The sequence below is a fragment of the Tupaia chinensis genome, unplaced genomic scaffold (assembly GCF_000334495.1).
Source record: "Tupaia chinensis unplaced genomic scaffold, TupChi_1.0 Scaffold000014_1, whole genome shotgun sequence".
Taxonomy (NCBI): Eukaryota; Metazoa; Chordata; class Mammalia; order Scandentia; family Tupaiidae; genus Tupaia; species Tupaia belangeri.
Window position 1 is genome coordinate 5,334,352 of NW_006159444.1, and position 20,104 is coordinate 5,354,455.

The following is a 20,104-nucleotide window of genomic DNA, read 5'->3' on the forward strand; positions in this document are numbered from 1 at the left end:
AAAGAGAATAAGATCAGTTACCACTGATGAACGTTCCAGAAGGAAAATATTGATAGTGTGATCCAGAGGCAAAGCAGAGAAAGGAGAATGTCTTTCAAGAACGTATTAAAATCAGATTCCTTACGGTCAACATGAAAGCCACAGCAGAAGATAAGAGATGTCAAAAAAAGGATCAGTAATGAAAAAAAAACACAATGAACAGTTAACTAGTTGGACAGGAACTACCGGGCCAGCCGGTGACGTGGTGGTTATGATGGTTGGATCCCACATGGCTGACTGACAGGTTCAAGTCCCAGGACCGGCAGTTTAAAAAACACACCAGGTGCCTGTGCATATGTGCCCAAAATCCTGAAAGGAGAAACAGAGAAGGGATTGCAGCCTGACCATCCCCTTGGAGGGTACTTGCTCTCTCTGTGTGCATGCATATGCTGTTTCCAGCAAGCACATACATCCTCTAGAAAAAGTTTTTAAATACTAGTAAGGGGGAAACCTGGAGAAGTACCAGTGCATTGTCACTGCTAAATCAGAGGGAAGGGGCATGCAGGAAAGGGATGCTGGGGCTCACCCCAGGGCTGAACTCTCCAAGTGGAAGGGCTGCTTCTGAACCCACCCTGGAGAGTTGGCTGAGCAGGTGAAGTAGGTTCTACTCAGTGCCCAAACTTGAGGATTCCTGTTAACAATTCCTGTGGCTGTCGTGTTTAAGGATTTTATATGAACTAGTGAATCTTGAGTAGGGAGAGTATTCTACTGAATCAGTTCTGTCAACAAAAGATTTGTCAAGTACATCTCAACAAAGCTGGGGGGGAGGGGAGGGAGTTAATTCAGGTTAATGCCCTGAAAAATAAAAATACAGAGTTCAGGTCCAGCAGGTGGCATGGTGGTTAAGGCACTGGACTTCCACATGTCTGGCTGCGGTTTGAGTCCTGGACCAGGCAACTTGCTTTCTCACTTTCTTTCTCTCTGGTGAGTGCATGCTCCCTATAGCAAATTTTAAAATAATAGTAAAATAAGTTAAATGATTCTTTAAAAAAAAAAAAAAGTGTGCTTTCAAATCAGTATGATTTGATTGGTTCTATACCTTTGGACTAGAACAGTCCATGCCTGCATTTTGCCTGATAAACCTAAAGTCACCTGCTGTGAAAGGACACCAGTCCTGCTTGTGCCCCTCAAGGTCACCTGTGTGTGCCTTGGGCGCAGCACTGCAGACTGCACGTGATGGCCTGATTTCACAGCTGTCTCTAGGACTGCACATTTTCTAGGGGAAATTCTGTGCCTTTTTGGTCTCCAGGGTATCAGAGCACATAGTGGGCTTCATGAATGAATGAATCAGTGGTTAACACTTCAGAGTGAAACTAGTTCTCTAATGGCAAAACCACTTTTCCTTCCATATCCATTCAGCCAGAAACTTAGTCATCTGGGTGTCCTCTTTGTGCTTCACTCTCCACAGCCAATCAGTTTTATTTTCCACCAAGAATCACTTATTCATTGTCAAGTAGTTCTTTATTTTTAGTTTGCTAGAGGTCATATGGATTCAACAGAGACGGGTGGGGAAAGGAGGGGATATGAAAGCTACCCTCAGGGAAATGGCCACTCTGTATTCCCTTTTCCTCCGTTCCCCTTTCAGGATGGTGTGTACGTGCGTGTGTAAACACTAGGCGTGTTTTCCAAATCTTGGGGTCCAGGACTCAAACCAGTTGGCCATGTGGGATTCAGCCACCTTAACTACCATGCCACTGGCCGGCCCAGAAAATATCTGGAAACCTGTGTGGTAGGTGCTGTGCTGTCCAAGAGGAAGCAATACCATACTGATGCTGCCTTCAAGGCCCCAGCTGTAAACAGGCATCCTCACAGCCCGCTGCTCCTCCTCTCACCTGGACTCAGTAACACCTCCCGCAGTGTCCTCAGCTCTAGACCAGCCCTGTTGGCCGGAAGGCAGAGGGGCATGCCTGTCTCACTCACTGTCCTTATGGTAAATGTTAAATATTGGAAGAACCTCCCACTACTTGCAGGACACGGTTTGGACAGGACAGTATGGTGTACTAGTCTTCTATGGCTGCCGAGATAGATTACACTGATAATTAATCCTAGAGGCCTAGCACAGATTGATCATCTTAAGTTCTAGTAGGTCAGAAGCCTGGCACTGGGCTACAATCAAGGTGTCAGCAGGGCTGCATTCCTTTCTGGAGCTGTAGGAGGGATCTGATCCCTTGCCTTTTCCAGTTCCTTGGACCCTGCCCACATTCCTTGGCTTATAGCCCCTAACTCTTAGCAAAGGTAAGTTGATTCCTCCTCCCACTGTATCCTTCTGAACTGCCTCCCGCTACTTTTTTTTAAGACCGTCTCCCTTGGGGCCAGCAGGTGGTGTGATGGTTAAGGTGCTGGACTCCTATGTGGTCAACTGTGGTTTCAGTCCCAGACCTGGTGGCTTGAAAATCATGCCAGGAGGGGGCCAGCAGCGCATAATGGCTGTGTCACTGGACTCCCATGTAGTCGACGGTGGTTAGAGTCCCAGACTCAATGGCTTAAACTCACGCCAGGCACATGTGCATAGGTGTCCAAGATCCTGGAAGGAGAGTGGAGGAGATTACATTGTGGCCATCCCCTCAGGGGCTGATTTCTCACTCTCTTTCTGGTGAGTGCACACGCCCAATAGCAAAAAACTCTCAAAAAAATCACGCTAGGAGGGTGCCATGCGTGCCCCAAATCCAGAATGGAGAAGGGATTGCAACATGGCCATCCTCCTGAGGGAGGGGGGATGCTTTCTCATTTTTCCCTCCCTCTGTCTGTCTGTCTGTCTCTGGCAAGTACATGTACTCTATGATAAAAACCTCTAAAAAATTAAATGAAATTAAAAATGAATTTAAAACAAGACATGGTCTCTCTGAATCACGATCTTCCCACCTCAGCCTTCCAGCTGGGACTGCAGGTGTGAGCCACCATGCCCCATTAACTTTAGACAGGGTCTTGCTGGTTGTCCAGACCAGCCTCCAGCCTCCATCCTTCCACCTCAGCGGCTGGGTCTCCCATGTGGTCCCTGTCTCTGTGGCACACTGAATCTTAGCAACGCACGCCACTGTGGCCAGGCAGCCAGTTCCACTTTCAGGGACCCTTGAGACTACACTGGGCTCATCCAGATAATCTAGGAGTCTCTCCCAATTTTAAGGTCAACTGATTAGCAACTTCACAGTCTAATTCTCCTTTGCCATCCCCACGTTCCAGGAATTGGGCTAACTTCTGGGGAGACATTGTGCCAGTACCTTGCGTGTACAGTACTGTATCCTCTTAGCCTCACTTCCGAGTTGTCCCCTCCGCCCCCCCCCCAGCTCTAGTTGGTTCTGTGCTATCTCCTCTGCTTGAAATGCCCCCTCCTTCTCCCCAGTGCCCCACCTTTTCTTACTGGAACCTAAAGCCTAATTCGCTTGAGCACCGCCCAAGGCCGTACCCTGTCCCCTGCTCCCTCATTATGGCATGTCACACCACTACAGTTGAGGCTGCGGGAGCAGGGGCCGTGCATGTCAGTGTGTTGTCAAACCTGCGGTTAACTGAGGTCTGGCACTAAGAAAAATTTTATCAGGAGGCTTCTCAAAGTTTCAGGGGAGTTGTGGTAATACAGATTCTTGAATTAAAGAGTAAACTGGTGATGAAGTGGACCAAGAAAATGCTGTTCTTTGGTCAAAACAAAAAATATGGAAGAGGGCAGTCAGCGGTTTGAAGAGAAGAGAGCTTAATATAGACCACCAAATCAGGCAGCCAAAGGAAAGAGGAAAAGGGAAGAAAGGGGGTGGGGAGGGAAGAGAAAGGAGGAAAGGCAGTAACCAGGGAGACACTGTTCTGAGCGCTACCGCTGAGAAACCACAGGGCGAGCAGAGTGGGAATACGGGCGAATGTGCTGGTTCTCTGCAGGTCACGTTACCCTTTCGTGCACAACAGTGACGCGCACTTCCACGTTCCTGCCTACTGTGGCCTTGCACCTGTGATGACTTGTCCTTTAAGCTTCACTGACAAACTGGTACATTCAGTGTTCCACTTGAGAGTCCAGCTGTTTTTAAAATGTTTACACTTTCCAGAGAAAAATGATAAAAACATTGAGATTTGTAACTTGCCAGTAGTCACATCCAAGTAGAATACAGCTGAGTTAAACCAGTGCCACCTAGTGGTCGGTATGCGGTAGAGCACCATTTTTTGTGTGTGTGAAGGTGTTTTTGGAGGGTTTTTTTTTAGGTTTTTGCCATGGGGCTTGTGTGTTCTCCAAGGAGGGAGAGGAGGGGCATGTGAGAAATCACCCACAGCAGGGATGGCCACACTGTAATCCCTTGTCCTCCTCTCTTCAGACTTAAGGCACGCATGCACATGCACCCAGGATGAGTTTAGCCATGTGATAGTCTAGCGCCTTAACCACAATGCCACCCGCTGGCCCTCGGGCAGATGTTGAGTTTTGTAGTACAGAGGATTCATCACTGTTAGCATATTTAGGCTAAAAAACCATGTTACAAGTTTGCCTTTTTTAACAGCTTACAAACTCAGCCAGCCACCAAAAACTGAGACCGAAAAACCGTATTTTTAGATTTTCCGTCAGAATCTTACAAATGGAAGAGCTTTGGTATGCAAGTATTTCTTGCAGAGTTAAATCTTTGTGTACTCACAGGAAACTGGTAACACTGGCTGGTGGCCTCTGGGAAGAGGGTAGACAGATGAGTAGAAGGGATGGTATCTCTATACCTGTAGAATTTCGAAGCATGACATACTTTATATAAATATCTGATACAAGATTTTGCCTGTGCAGGTCATGAATGAAAAACTTCAGCACTGCATGGAACTAACAGATCTAATGAGGAACCACCTGAATGAGAAGAGGGCGCTCCGCCTGGAGTGGATGATTGTCATCCTCATCACTATAGAGGTACAGACGTGCACCCCACCTTCCTACTGTGGGGGGCTCAGATGGTAATAATTTGAGGGAGAAGATGTAATAGCAGGACTTCTAATTACCACGTCCATCTAGAAGTGAGGGGGTTGCAAATAACTGTTAATGCATCAAGTGTACTTTTTGAAAAGGTCCCATTCTTTTTCTTTTCATTGCAAAAGGGTACAGTGTTTGCCAGAGGGGGAAGGCACCCCCAAAGGGATGCGGTCAAGCCTGTCTCTTCTCCATTTCTCTACCCTGTTGGGATCTGAGGCAGGCTGATGCACCCAGTGGTTTTTGTTTTGTTTAAGCTTTTTCCCATGAAGCATGTTTAAGCCACCTGGCCCCAGACACACTGCTTTAGGCCAGGTGGGAGTCCAATACTGTAACCACCATACCACCTGCAGCCCCCCCCCCCCCCAAGGCCCAGGTGGGATTTGAACTAAAGCTAGTCCTTATGGGATCCAGTTTTCTTAACCACTAGGCTAAAAGGGCCAGCCCAGATTTCCACATTTTTAAAGACAGCATTTGGGAAAGGTTCTAGTTGTAAATTTATAATGTATAGCCAACATCAATTAAATACTTGTGCCTCAGATTTGCAGCTTGCCATGTGAGAGGCAAATATTTATTCATAGTTCAGAGTACTTTTCATTAGTCACAATCTTGGAAAAGCCATTTAGCTTTGTACCAATAATTTGCTTCCCATTAAATATTCTTTTTATCATCCTAAGGTAATGTTTGAGCTGGCACGAGTATTTTTCTGATCAAGAGATAGAGTCATTGCAAGAGAAATTCAAGTTCTGCAATCAAAAATAAATGTTTACTACTGGATGGTCTCTTATTTAATAAGTATTTAATTTTTTAAATCAAGAAAATGTTATGACAACCTTTTTCAGCCCTTAAAAGTGTTGTTGCTTGAATAAAAATTATGAAGAATATAGAGTTTGGGTCTGTATTATTAACAGTTCAGGGACCAGCAGATGGCATAGTAGTTGTGTCACTAGACTTCCACTTAGTTGACCACGGTTTGAGTCCCGGGCCGGCAGCTTATAACTCATGCTGGGTACATACGTGCCCAAAATCCTGAGAGGAGACAGGAGAAGGGATTGCGGTGTAGCCTCCCCACCACACCATTCCCCCGGAAGTGATTTCTCACTTTGTCTCTGCCAAGGTGCACATGCCCTATACCAAAAAAATCTCTTAAAAAAAAGGATTAAGAAAATGTTTGTTTCAGTTTAAAGAATTTTGGATAACCTTAAGTGTCTAGGAAATCTGGGCAAAAATACTTCTTGCTAAGGCCAACAGCGCTGAACTTATCCCCAGGAATGGCAACCCTGATTGTGGCTGGAGCCGAGAGGCACACAGGAACTCCAATATGTTGAAGTCAGTAAGGACAGTAACAGGACAGGCTGTTGTAGAAGTGAATGAATGTTCCATACCTATTTTAGATGGCATAATTTGAGTGACTGCTCTTTGGCACTTTGCATTAATCAAAATGTAGATCATTTAACCAACAATTTAGTGTCAACCTTTCCCCCACAGACAAGTTTTTAGTTTTACACATATTTTAGGAGAATTAAGAAATACCAAGAACTTAACATTTTTGTACTTACCACCTTGAATTTTTTTTTTTTTAAAGAAAGCAAAGCTTCATCTTCAGTGTTTTCTTTGCGTAACCCCCATTGCCTCACTAGTCCCCACCACAGGTGCATCATAGCCATCAACGTGTTACACTGATCTAAAATGGGATATGGCCGTTTTACAATCTGTTAAACTGTTACACAGTATCCCACTAAGAATTGTTTTCTGTGACTGCCAAAGTGAACATCCCCGCTCTTTTCAGCACACTGCAAATGTGCCAGAGTAGCTATCTTCCATCTGAAGAACCTGCACCCCAAGGGCACCCAGAAGCATTCCAATGAGCACGTGGGCACGGGTAGTTCAAGAACTGCTTTAGAGATCCATTTTTATGTAACGTTCACTGAGCATGCCCAGGTACATCTGCAGCATAGAAGCCTATTCTTCCCTATCTTTCTTTCTCATACTTTACACGAGAGGCATCACTCACACATCCTGAATAGTTAGGTCTACTACATTTAATAATCTTTTTAAAAACCTTTGGGAAGCCACATAAATGGACAATTTTTGAGACTGGTCAGTGAAATCTCCTTTAATCAAAGCCATCAATATTTCCTCTGCTCTTAATTGTTAAGAGGCACATTTCCAATAATATCTTGCAATTTGCTGTTCAGGTCAATTAACAATAACTCAATCTAGGGAAAAAAAAACATTTTTTGCCTTACAGTCATGGCACATTAAAATTTAAACATTTCAATTTATAAACATATGCTGTAAATAATGAAGATTACCAAGTTAAAAAAACTTTTCATAAACATTAGGATATAGTTTTGTAGGCGAAATGAACACACATACAGTTTCTGGAAGAAACAGTACTAAATTTGAACAGTGACCTATGTTTAACTGGATCTTGATGGCTATCAACTCATGGTATTGCATTCCACTAGACACAAAGTTCTTTTTAAAGAGAACAGCTTTTTAATATACTGATATTTAGAACACTAAATCTTTTTCTTTGAGGTTTTTGTTATAGGACACATGCGCCCCCCAGAAAGAAAGAAAGTGAGAAATCACCACCCCCAGAGGAGATGACCATGCCGCAGTACCTTCTCCTCCATTCTCTCAGGACCTTGGACATGCGCGCACACGTGCCTGGCGTGATTTTAAGCCACTGGGTCCAGGACTCGAACCACAGTCGACTACATAGGAGTCCAGCAACACAGCCATTATGCCAACTGCTGGTCCAAATCAATCACATCTTTTTCAATTATTTATGATTAAAAACTTCATCTTGTTATGAGTTTTTAAAGTACCCCCAAAAGATGGTGTAATGGTTATATCACTGGACTCCCTAGTAGTGGACAACAGTTCAAGTCCCAGACCCAGTGGCTTAAAATTCATGCTGGACATGTCTATGTGCCCAAAATCCTGAGAATGAAGGAATTGTGGTGTGGCCATCCCCCTGGCGGGGTGTGTGTGTGTGTGTGTGTGTGTGTGTGTGTGATTTCTCCCTTTCTCTCTCTGGGAAGTGCACATGCTCTGTAGCAAAAATCTCTTATCTTAAAAAAAAAAAAAAGTATTAAGGCCCAGCAGGTATTGTGGTGGTTAATGCACTGGACTCCCACCTGGCTGAGTACAGTTCGAGTCCTGGACCTGGCATCTTGAAAATCATGCCAGGTACATGTGCGTGCATGCCCAAAATTCCCAGAGGAAAGTGGAAGAGAATGGACTGTGGAACGGCCATTCCCCCGGGGGTGATTTCTCACTCCCTCTCTCTTCTTTCCTGCAAGTGTCCTATGACCCACACCCCTCCCACAAAAAAGCATTTGTTGTAACAAATTTTTATGATCACTTCATAAAGAACACAATGACCAAGATTATACCATACTACAGAGAGCCTTAAGAATGTACACTATTGGCCATCAAAACCCTCCTCAAAGTGATAATCAAAAGGTTTTTTTGAGGGACCAGCAGTTAGCGTAATGGCTATGTCACTAGACTCCCGTGTAGTCAACCACGGTTCGAGTCCCAGACCGGTGGCTTAAACTCATGCCGTGTGCGTGTGTGTGTGTGTGTGTGTGTCCCCAAGATCCCAAGAGGAGAAGGGAAAAGGGACTGCAGCATGGCCATCCCCCCTGGGGGGTGATTTCTCACTTTGTCTTTCTGGCAAATGTGCACTCACCTTATAGCAAAAAAAAAAAAAAATTTTTTTTTAACTGTCAGGATACATATGCTCTCCAGAAGCATAAACAGAAAGCACTCCTCCCCCCAGTGAAGGGTGTGATCACACTGCAGTCCTCCATTTCTCCATTGTGTCAGAATTTGGGGCATGGGTACATGTATCCAGCGCTGTTTTTGAGTCCCCAGAGCCAGAATTCACACCACAGTCAGATGTGGGATCCAGCACCCTTAACACCAGGTCTACAGGGCCAGCCCACGCTAAAAAAATTTGTATCACACAAGAGAGATCAGTGGTGAAGACTAATTGGAATATCTGCTTGACCACAAAGCAGCTGCTGGTACCTTGGGCAAATTACTAAACCCCTAAAGGCCAGTTTCCTCCTGCAGTTTAACAGTACTACTTGGTAGGATTGTGTGAGGATTAGTGGAATACATGTGATGCTATGAGTCTTAACTACTGCAGAATCCACCTATCATTTTGAGATTAAATGAAGGCTAAGTCAAATTTGAAGATCTTCTTAAAATATTTAAGAAACATCATGACTGAGACTTGAGAGATGTGACTGAATCCTGCATCAAAATGGAATGGATCATGTTTTCACAGTTTACAACAGACTGCTCTTCAGTGCAAGTCCCAAGAGGCTTTTTGAAACGCCACATTTTGGGGCCAACAGATGATATGGCACTTCCAAGTCACTGGACTTACATGGCCAATCATGGTCTCGGAACCAGTGGCTTGAAAATCATGCTGGGCAAGTGTGCATATGTGCCCAAGATCCCAGAAGAATGCAGGAGAGGGACTGCAGCCATCCCCTGGGGAGTGATTTCTCTTCCCCAGTCACTGTCTCTGTCCCCCTGCCACCCCCATCAAAGCTCATATGCCTGAGGCAAAAACTAAAAAAAAAAAAAAAAAATCTTCCACATTTTGCATGTACCAAGCAGCTTCCAATAGATATTCTAGCATGGCTTCTTAGACCCTAGCAGTCAGCAGACTTTTTTTTATATATATAAAATCAAGGGGCCAGCAGGTGGTGTAGTGGTTAAGTGACTGGACTCCCACATAGCTGACCATAGTTCAATTCCCACACCTGATGGCTTGAAAATCACTGGGGGGACCAGCAGTTGGTGTACTGGCTATGTCGCTGGACTCTCACGTAGTCGACTGCAGTTCGCGTCCCAGACCCGGTGGCTTAAAACTCACACCGGGGGCTTGTGCATGCGTGCCCAAGATCCCAAGGGGAGAATAGAGGAGAAGGGATTGTGGCGTGGCCATCCCCCTGGGGGTAATTTCTCGCTTTCTGTCTCTCTGTCTCTGTCTGTCCGGTGAGCGCACACGCCTATAATGAAAACCTCTCAAAAAAAACAAAAGAAAATCACACTGGGCACATGTGCATACATGCGCAAAATCGTAAGGGGGAATGGAGGAAAAGATTATGGCATGGCTACCCCCAGGGGGTGGTTTCTCACTGTCCCTATCACTGTCTGTCTCTGGCTGGTGCACCATATCCTATGGCAAAAACCTTTAAACAAAAACAAAACAATCAGTAACTCTTCTTTTAAGTTCAGAGAAGAGAGGTAGGCACCTCCAACAGGGCCTTCATGCTGCAATCCACTCCCACCTTCAGTCAGCCCTGGATCATGGGTGTGCCCCCATGGAGTCCAAGTCTCCAGGCATGAACCCAAAACCATCCCATGTGGGTCGGCCTTACAGAGCCTTGCTTTACTGCTGTCATCATCTGGCCCCTAGTTTGATCATTTTTTAACTAAACGAACAATACTGAACCACTTTAAACTGCTATCCTGTCTATCCCTTGACAGTTTTGGTGAAGTATAGTCCTCAGTCCAACTAACTGCAGTAGCAGCAAATGCCCAGTGTCCAGATAACAGATTCCTGAGTTCCGGTCACCTCTACTCTGGGGCTGCAGCTAGAAAAACTGTTTCTTACAGTCCTCCAAGGAGATCCTTGGGTTGACTGAACTCTGAGAACCACTCATTTAGAGCCTGTTTATTGGTCTGTACTCAGGTTATACAGTCTTTAAATATCTCAAAAGCACTATGTACTAAATTCTAAGGTAACTCAGTTCTTTTCCCCACCCCAATCTCCTCAGACCCTGCTCCTCCTGCCTTTACAAAGTGGGTTGGGAAGACGACAAATTAGTAGAGGGAGTTTTCCCAAATACCTCCAATCCAAATGGAATTCATTTTCCCTTCTATTGATTTTGATTTGCCATTCTTTTTCTTTTTTGGGGGGAGAGGTTTTTGCTATAGGGCGCATGTGCTCGCCAGACACAGAGAGACAGAGAGACAGAAAGCAAGAAATCACCCCCCCAGGGGGATGGCGACGCCGCAATTCTCCTCCATTCTCCTCTCAGGATCTTGGGCACGCACGCACACGTGCCCGGCATGAGTTTAAGCCACCGGGTCCAGGACTCGAATCACGGTCGACTACATGGGAGTCCAGCAACATAGGCATTACGCTAACTGCTGGTCCCAATTTGCTATTTTTAAAGATTTAAGGAAGATGCTAAATTTCTGTTCCTTACAGCTACTGATTAATACTTGTTGTCTTTATGAGAAAAGGAGAGAGAGGTATTTCTGGCAGGGTCTCATCACACTGCAGTCCTGTCCTAGCCCCCCAATTAGACAGGACTACAGGTATGCCCAACTGCACCCAGCAAGTTCAGGTTGACCCACGAACAACAGCAGGACCTCCTATGCAACTGCCACCCTCCCAAACAGGGGCACTGTCTGCACCATCATGGCTAGGACCAAAAATGTCTGAAGACCACATTTTCACTCTCTACAGTTGGAAACAAAACATGGGTTTACGTTTCCTAGAAACATGTTTCCACATCCCTCAGGCTGTTACAATCTGGAAAGCATGCAACATGTAAAGCCTACTTATTTATTCTTTTATCCAATAAAGTATTGGAATTGTTAAGTTATGACGTGTTACTTTAGGCTCCAAGTATAGTGGTAAAGACGGGGCCAGCCACTGGTATGGTGGGTAAAGCAACTGGATCTCACATGCCAACTGTACTGTTCGAGTCCCAGACCCGATGACTTGAAAAACTTGCCAGGCGCATGCATGACCCAAATCCCAAGAGGAAAGTAAAGGTATTGCAGCATGGCCATCCACCCTGGGGTACGTTTTCACTTTCCTTCTGTCTCTCTCCAGCAAGTGCATGTACCCTAAAGCAAATTAAAATTAAAAATGATAGATGGAGCCAGGTTGGGGGCAGTGGTTAAGGCCATTTTAGTCCCAGACCCAGAGGCTTGAAAAACATGCCAAATGCCTGTGCATGTGTGCCCAAAATCCTAAAAGGAGAATGGAGAAGGGATTGTGGTACAAACATACACCCTATAGCAAACTTAAAAAAAGAAAGGCCCCTGCTTGTATGAAGTGTATATTCTAAACGAAGGCTGCCAGAACACAAGTAAACTGATTGCCTCAGCAACCTTCTACCAAAGCCCTATAAAGAAATTATAGAAAAGGTAGAGAGGGTATGAAAATTCAGAAAAGAGAAAAGATTAGTGAAACTAAGTAATTTTTTTTTCTTTTTTAAATTACCAGAGAGCTTGTAGTCACCAGAGAGAAAGAACTTCCCAACAAGGTGTGGTCATGCTGGAATCCTCTTCCACTTCTCCACCCTGCTAGGATTTTGGACATGCATACTTACCTGGTGTTTTTTGTTTTGTTTTGTTTTGTTTTTTCAAACTGCTGTGACCAGGACTCAAACCACATGGTTGGCTACATGGGATCCATGTAACCACCAGGCCACAGGGCAGCCAAAAGAACTTAAAATCTACTTGAGGCTTAGACATCACCATTTGAATTTTAAAACTCAAGAACAGGAGTATTCCGTTTAAACATAAACCCAACTTTTCTACAAGTAAGACAAAAATTTATCGTAACAGCTTTCGGGAAGCTGTTATGATATACTGAGATACTACTGATATAAAAAGGTGGACTAGAGTACCTCTTGAACTCATCAAATGAAGATGCATAGAGGGCACCAAAAATTGATGTCATTCCAGTCAAATCTTAAACCACTAGCTAAGACCTTAAATTCAAGGTGTTGGTCTTAACCATGTCTGGATTCTGGTTACCTTAGACATCTAGACTCGAAGCACTCTGTTGTAAATTAAGACTAGTTGGAATACTTGTCCAGTGGTTCACTACTGAAACCTGACAGAATGGAATCCTCTACTTTTGTGTCCCTTTTCAGAGAGGGTGACCAAGCATGCTGGATTTGGCTGGAACCCAGGAGTTCCCTTGCAGCAGTCAGACTCAATGCTACAATGGGAAAGTCCTGGGCAAACCAGGACTGTTCACCATATTTTCTGACCACATTTTAGAATTTAATGATATGTATGTTTTTAAATAATTATTTCATTTTATTATTATTCTTCAGTTTGATCAGAGGGAGACAGAGAGAGAGAGGAAGGGAGGGAGAGAAAGCAAGCCTCCAGATCCAGGACTCAAACCATGGTCAGCCATGTTGGAGTCCAGCACCTTAACCACCATGCCACTTGCTGGCCCTGAATGTACTTTGGTGGCCCTGAAGTTTCTTATATATTAAACAGTCCTTTTTTTTTTTTTTTTTTTTTTCTCCAGTTTTTGCTATAGGGTGTATGTGCTTGCTAGAGAGGAGATGGGAGGGAGGGAGGGAGGGAGGGAAAAAGAAGGTGGGAAAGAAAAAGAATGAGAAAATGCCCTCCCAGGTGGGTGGCAATGCCACAACCTCTTGTCTTCCATTCTCCTCTTGGCATTTTGGGCATGCACGCAAACCATGTGGTCCAACTCAAACCATGCAGTCAGCCATGTGGGATCTAGTCACCTTAACCACCACACCACCTGGCTGGCCCCAGCCCCATTTTCTAATTATAGACTTTGCTGCAACTCTACAGATCTTTAATACACATCATCCGCTGGAGCCAGTTCCATGGCTTGGTGGTTAAGGCAGCCAGATCCCACATGGCCAAACCATGCAGCTCAGACCTAGGGACCTGAGAAATTCACTGGGCACATCTGCATGTGTACCCAAAATCCCAAGAGGAGGCAGACATGGAGAAGGGACAGCACTGTGACCATGCCCCACGAGGGATGCCCTTTCCACTCCTTGTCTCTTTCTCTGGCAAAGGCAACGCACTCTGTAGTACACACACATGCACGATATGGACCAACTATCAAAAACAAGAACCTCCCCTACTAATTTTCAGAGAGAAAACAAGGCCACACAGTGGCAGAGCAGTTAAACTTCACACTCTGTGAAACTGACCCACATAGCAAAGTTCTGCATTGGCATCCAGAGACTTCCTTGAGTACGCAGGTATGCATGTGCCCGGTCCAGGGCTGAGGTGGGATGGTCATGGCGCTGGGACCCTGTGGTGGATGCTGATATCATACAAAGATACAATTATCAATGAGGAAAGTCATTTTCCCTATAATGTCCATCATTTATTTCACTTTTAAACATAAAGATCTCAAGTCAAACACAACTTGAAGAACTGTAAGCAAAAAGTCAGATTCATATTTCTTTTTAAAGAAAGAATGTCTCTCTCTCTCTTTTTTTTTTTTTTGGAGAGGTTTTTGCTATAGGGCGCGTGCGCTCGCCAGACAGACAGAGAGAGACATAGAGACAGAAAGCGAGAAATCACTCCCCAGGGGGGGATGGTCACGCCGCAATCCCTTCACCTCCATTCTCCTCTCGGGATCTTGGGCACGCATGCACACGTGCCCGGCGTGAGATTTAAGCCACCGGGTCCGAGACGCGAACCGCGGTCGACTACGTGGGAGTCCAGCAACATAGCCATTACGCTAACTGCTGGTTCCCTCTCTTTTTTTTTTAAGAGATTTTTTTCCTATAGGGCATGTGCACTCACTGGAGAATCAAACAGAAAAACAGAAAGTGAGAAATCACCACAATCCCCTCTCCTCTATTGTCCTCTCAGGATTTGGGGCATGCATGCACATGCGCCCGGTTCAAGTGTTAAGCTGCCGGGCCCAGGGCTTGAACCATGGTCTATCTACACAACGGAGCCCAGCAACATAACCATTACGCCATCTGCTGGTTCCAAGAAAGAATACTTCAAATTCCATATATATTTTTAAAAATAAGTTGTGAACTATTCACACTTGTTACAATTTGGATGAATCTTTCACTCAACTTGGCCAAATAAAAGAAGCCAGTCTAAAAGACTATTTTATAATTCCATTTCTATTACCTGCTGGGAAGGATGAAAGTATAGTGATGGAGAACAGATCGGTATCTAGGTTGAGAGGAGGGAAAGTATACAAAAGCACAGCATGAAGAAGTTTTCCCATTATAGATCTTTCCTGTACCCTGGTGCTGGTGGTTCCACAAATGTATATACTACATTAAAATTCAGACCCCTATACCAAAAGAAAAAGTCAATTTTACCTTATAATTCTAATTTTTTTTTTAAATCAGTGACTGCTTCAAAAATATATTAATGGGACCAGCAGTTAGCGTAATGGCTATGTCACTAGACTCCCATGTAGTCAACCGCGGTTCGAGTCCCGGACCTGGTGGCTTAAACTCACACTGGGTGTGTGTGTGTGCGTGCCCAAGATCCCCAGAGGAGAATGGAGGTGAAGGGATTGCGGCGTGGCCATCCCCCCTGGGGGGTGATTACTCGCTTCCTCTCTCTCTGTCTTCCTGGCAAGTGCACATGACCCTAACATTTACTGGGGTTCTTACACTAAGCCCCTTTCCGTACACTACCTTATTTTAAACTCACACAACCTATGAAATAAATATTATCCCTACTTGAGTAAAACAAAATAATTGAGGCTCAGGGATTAAGTAACCTGCCCAAAGCCATACAGCACATAAGAGACAAAGCACAATCCCACCCTGATCTGACTCTGAAGCCGACGTTCTTAACCACTGTACATACTATCTTCCCTCTGTTCATCAACAACTGCTCTATCTGTCCCAACAGTACCAGGAGTTTCGTTTTATTAAGTAAATATTAAGTTTCCTCACTCTATTCCTAACATACTGTAGGCAATAGGGAAAATATACAGATAAGTAAAACATGGTTCTAGAGCAGTAGTGTCCAACAGAACTAACTTCTTGCAACAGTAACATCTGAGCTGTGCAGTATGGTGGCCTGAAGTCACATTAATGTACATAGCCACACATGCCAATGTACTGAAATGGCCAGCACAGTTCTAGAGGAACAAGAATGTACATGCCCAGTAAATTACTAAATTATGATAGTAACAAACCAAAGAGGAAAACAATTCAAGGTAGGTGTATAAGGGAGTTAAATGACGAAATGAACTCCCACACATGCAGGAAACTAAGCCTAGCTTTGAACATCTGCTCACCCTTCAAAGTTCTGCTTAGATACCAACAGCTATGTACCAAAGTACTTTGCACATCTGTAGAATTGAACAAATTAAGGGAACCAGCAGTTAGCATAATGGCTATGCCGCTGGACTCCCACGTAATCAACCGTGGTTCCTGTCCCGGACCCAGTGGCTTAAAACTCACGCTGGGCACGTGTGCGTGCGTGCCCAAGATCCCGAGGGGAGAATGGAGGAAAAGGGATTGCAGCGTGACCATCCCCCCCGGGGGTGATTTCTCACTTTCTGTCTCTATGACTCTCTCTGTCTGGCGAGCGCAGGCTCCCTATAGTGAAAACCTCTCCAAAAAAAAAAAAGAATTGAACAAATTATACGTTAAGCATCTGTGTTTTTCTCTCTCACTGAACCATGAGCACCTCTTGCACAGGTAGTTCTTACTTAACACACCACTAAGACTCACCATCTATATCCAGAGGCTTTTTCTACAGCAATAAACACGTTTTCATTCCTATCGAATGGGAAAAATGATTATCATTGTAGGTCCTTCAACTCAATTCTGCAAGTACTTGAGTACCAGCAGTACACCTAAAAGGAAACCCCTACACTCGGGGAGCTCAAGGTGGGGATGAAAAAGAAAGGTAAACAAGAATAGTACTCAACCTAAGCGGGTACTAGAGGTGGGTGGGTGATTAAGTAAGAAAAAGAAGAGTCAGGAATCAGGGAGCTAAGACAAAGTGGCTAGTTGTTTAAGGAATATGTAGTCACTATTATATTCTGTAATAGCAAAAGTACAGGAAAACCTACCATATACCCAGGTATTGTTTAGAAAAAGTATAATTGACTATTAAAAAAATATGTATCAAAGATTTTAGAAATTTATCCTGTCTTCATTCACACTACCAATGTCAGGGTCCCACCCCAGCCTTGTACCATGAAGCCAAAACTAGTCTTGGAACAAATCCTTCCAAAGTTTCCATGAAATTTCACAGCAACAGGAAATGCTCTTTCCTTCACACTTAAATCCTGATTAAGTCATGATATACTCTTTCACGTCTTCAAAATATGCTAGCTGGAATTAGTTTCAACAGTAGTCTCACTGTCAGTATACAAGCAATGTCTGGAGCTAACTCCTGAATTCACGTAGTTAGCACATTTTGTTTCCTCTAAAAATCCAACTGGACAGGAGAGATGTTAGTACAAAGCATCTACAAATGCAGATACTAAAGCATTTTCTATAGTTTAAATGATAGCTATTTTAAGAGTCTGCAAACTAAAAGACGACAGAACAGTTCACAATACTGCAACTTTAGAGAAGATTACACACAATTTAGCAGCCTATTTTCTCATCTTCATCAGCCCATAGATTATTCATGACAAAGGTCAGAGAAGTTTTCTTAGACTAAATGGCCTTGGGCTCACTAATTACTTAACCTCTTTGAGCTTGCTTTCTCAAATCTAAGATTGAGAAGGGAATGAGACTAGATGCCCTTAGAGGGAAAAAAAAAGGACTTAATTAACTAAGTTAATTAGTTACAGATTGACTTCTGCAAGGCTTCTGGTTCAATCTAATTCACCCATAAACCAGGAAAATATAGAACTGTGGCAGTTATAAAAAATGTCAGGGCCAGCTGGTGGCATGATGGTTAAGGCAGCTGGTCCCCACATGGCCAACTGGTCCCTGGTTCCACTGGCACCAGTGTGTGTGTGTGTCCCAGGGGAGAAACGGAGAGGGACTGCAAGGAAGCTGTCCTCCACATGGTGGGTGCTTTCTTGCTCTCATCTCTAGTCAAAGTGTCCGTGGTCTCTAGCAAATTAAGAAGTCAATAAATTCTTTGATACTCTTCCCTTGAATAAGTGGGGCTTAGTTACTTCTCCCCCTGACTTTGGGCTGATTTTGTGAAGTGCTTTTTCTTCTCTAATTGCCAGAGGGTGTGTCCACTAGCATAAGAGGGGAGAAAGGGAAAGCACCTAACAGGGTGTGGTCATGCCACAGTGCTTTTTCCTCCATCCTATCAGGATTTGGGGCGCGCGCGCGCGCGCGCGCACACACACACACACACACACACCATCTTTCTCAAGTCTCTAGGGTGGAGATTCAAATCAGGGTAGACCATACGGGCCCCACTCCCTTAACCGTAGTGCTATGGGGCCAGATCAGTGACTTGCTTTTAATAGGACATGACAGAATTGATTGTATGTGTCTTTCTCTTTGCTCCCATTTGAGTCACTAGCTCTGGGAAAAGCCAAGCACCACTGTAGCAAGACACCCAGGCAGTCCAATGGGCAAGAAGAGAGACCATTTATCTTCAGCCAACACTAAGTAGCCAGGTTGTGAGCCACCTTGGAAGCAGGTTCTTTAGCATCAGTCGACATCTTTTTAAAGTTTTGCCTTTTGGTTTTGTTTTTTAATTCATTACTGAGAACACTCCATGTTTATGAGAGAAAAATACTCTGAGTAAGATCTCACGCCGTTATCCCCTTTTCCCAGGCCTCCCATTAGTTTGGATCCTGGGCACATACATCTATATCTGGCAAATTTCTGACAGACTGAGACAAAGATCTGAACCCACAAATAGCACGTGACTTACAGCACTGCAGTTTGGTTTGATATGGGCCAGGACCCAGTCAGTATTTTGACTACAACCTCCTGAAAGAACCTTACCCTAGGACAACCTGGCTAAACTATTCGCAGTGCCAGACACACAGAAACTGTATGGGATTACTGTTTTAAGCTAGTAAGTTCTGGGTTCATTTATAACAGCAATACAACTGCTGTAATCTGTGTTTTTCAAAGCGTGGGTCCTGACCCATTTGTGTTGACAGAATCTACTTAAGCACCACAATCAACTTCACAAAAATGAAATTAAAAGTATAAGACCATATGACTATTTCTTGAAAACTGTTTCAGTATACATACACATGTGTACTAGACAGCAATGCAAGATGTGTTTCGTAGAATCACTGCTGAAAAAGTTCAGCCACAGGTCTACACCACCAGGTTTAAAACAAAAAGCATCCTAAAGCACAGGGAATTCCTTGAGGGAATATGGTCTCAATAGCAACCAACTATAAAACAAACATTTTCTCTAAATTTTATTACCAAACCAATGAAATGTTAAGACACTCTCAAAATATTTTTTCAGATGGTCAGCTTGATATAAATCACAAGGGCATGCTATCTGCCCTAGGCTTCAAAGTCGAACACATAAAAGCATGTCATTTTCCTCATTTAAGTTATTCAACAAGACTTCCTTCATAAAATTATTTCATGAAAATGCTGCTTTGGCTCTAACCACACGTATTATTTACTCCTAATATTACTTGCTAGTGTTAGAGAAAATTCCACCCTCAACCTGAGCAGGTATACTCGCAGGTCTCCAAACTAAGCCCTGGTCTCTGCCCCGCACCCCAAAGGTCAGTCCAGCACCGTTAGGCAGCTTCTGCACATTGTGCAAGTCTCACTGGAACTACCTTCCTCAGAATATAAGCAAGTGGGTATGTTTAGTGGTTGTGCCTCAGCAGAACACAAATCAAAACTTTTAGCACACAAGACTCAGCAAAATGTTTATGCATAACTTTTGATGAATCCACTCAGGGTATCTGTTCACACTGTGATTTTCTTTGAAATAAAATATATTAACCTATTTTTGAACTAATTTGTCAGATTTAAGAAAAAAAGAATAAATTGGTATATAAACACTAAACACTGACTTAACTTGATTTTTATTTATTAATTAACTCAGGACATCTGCGGCTCCTGCACACCACAATGGAGAACTGACAGGTTCCTGGGGCCCTATTTTGAGATACAATAGCACTTCTCCCAAAAGGGCTACTGCTTTCTCAACCTGCAGGTGTATGTATCTGTACAAATGTGTCTACTTCAACACCCTGTAGAAAGCACACATAATGTGCACAGCTCTCTACAGTATGAGATGATGGTAACTTAAAATCAAAATAACCTGCCTATCTGGCAAAATTCAAGTGTGCCTGCCTATGCCTTGAGATATTTAGCAGCAAAACAGCCCAGTTCTAAATTCAAGAGCAGCAGCACTTCAAGACACAAAGGATGCTCCTGACAGCACTTCCTTACGGAATGCCCC

At 44.0% G+C, this 20,104-nt stretch overlaps 1 protein-coding gene and 1 long non-coding RNA gene across 2 annotated transcripts in view; one reads left to right on the forward strand and one right to left on the reverse strand.

Moving 5' to 3' along the window:
- Positions 1-5,841, forward strand: part of RMND1 (required for meiotic nuclear division 1 homolog) — a 48,653-nt gene extending 42,812 nt beyond the window's left edge. Inside the window, exons 11-12 of the mRNA XM_006140010.3 lie at positions 4,784-4,900; positions 5,635-5,841. Coding sequence (XP_006140072.1) covers positions 4,784-4,900; positions 5,635-5,667 — 150 coding nt within the window. The 3' untranslated portion in view covers positions 5,668-5,841. The remainder of the gene's footprint in view (positions 1-4,783; positions 4,901-5,634) is intronic.
- Positions 5,842-13,328: 7,487 nt separating this feature from the next.
- The window catches only part of LOC106734373 (uncharacterized), an 8,419-nt gene continuing 1,643 nt past the window's right edge, over positions 13,329-20,104 (reverse strand). Inside the window, exons 2-3 of the long non-coding RNA XR_001370020.2 lie at positions 16,462-16,509; positions 13,329-14,060 (exon numbers count right to left, since the gene is read on the reverse strand). This is a non-coding gene — a long non-coding RNA (uncharacterized LOC106734373). The remainder of the gene's footprint in view (positions 14,061-16,461; positions 16,510-20,104) is intronic.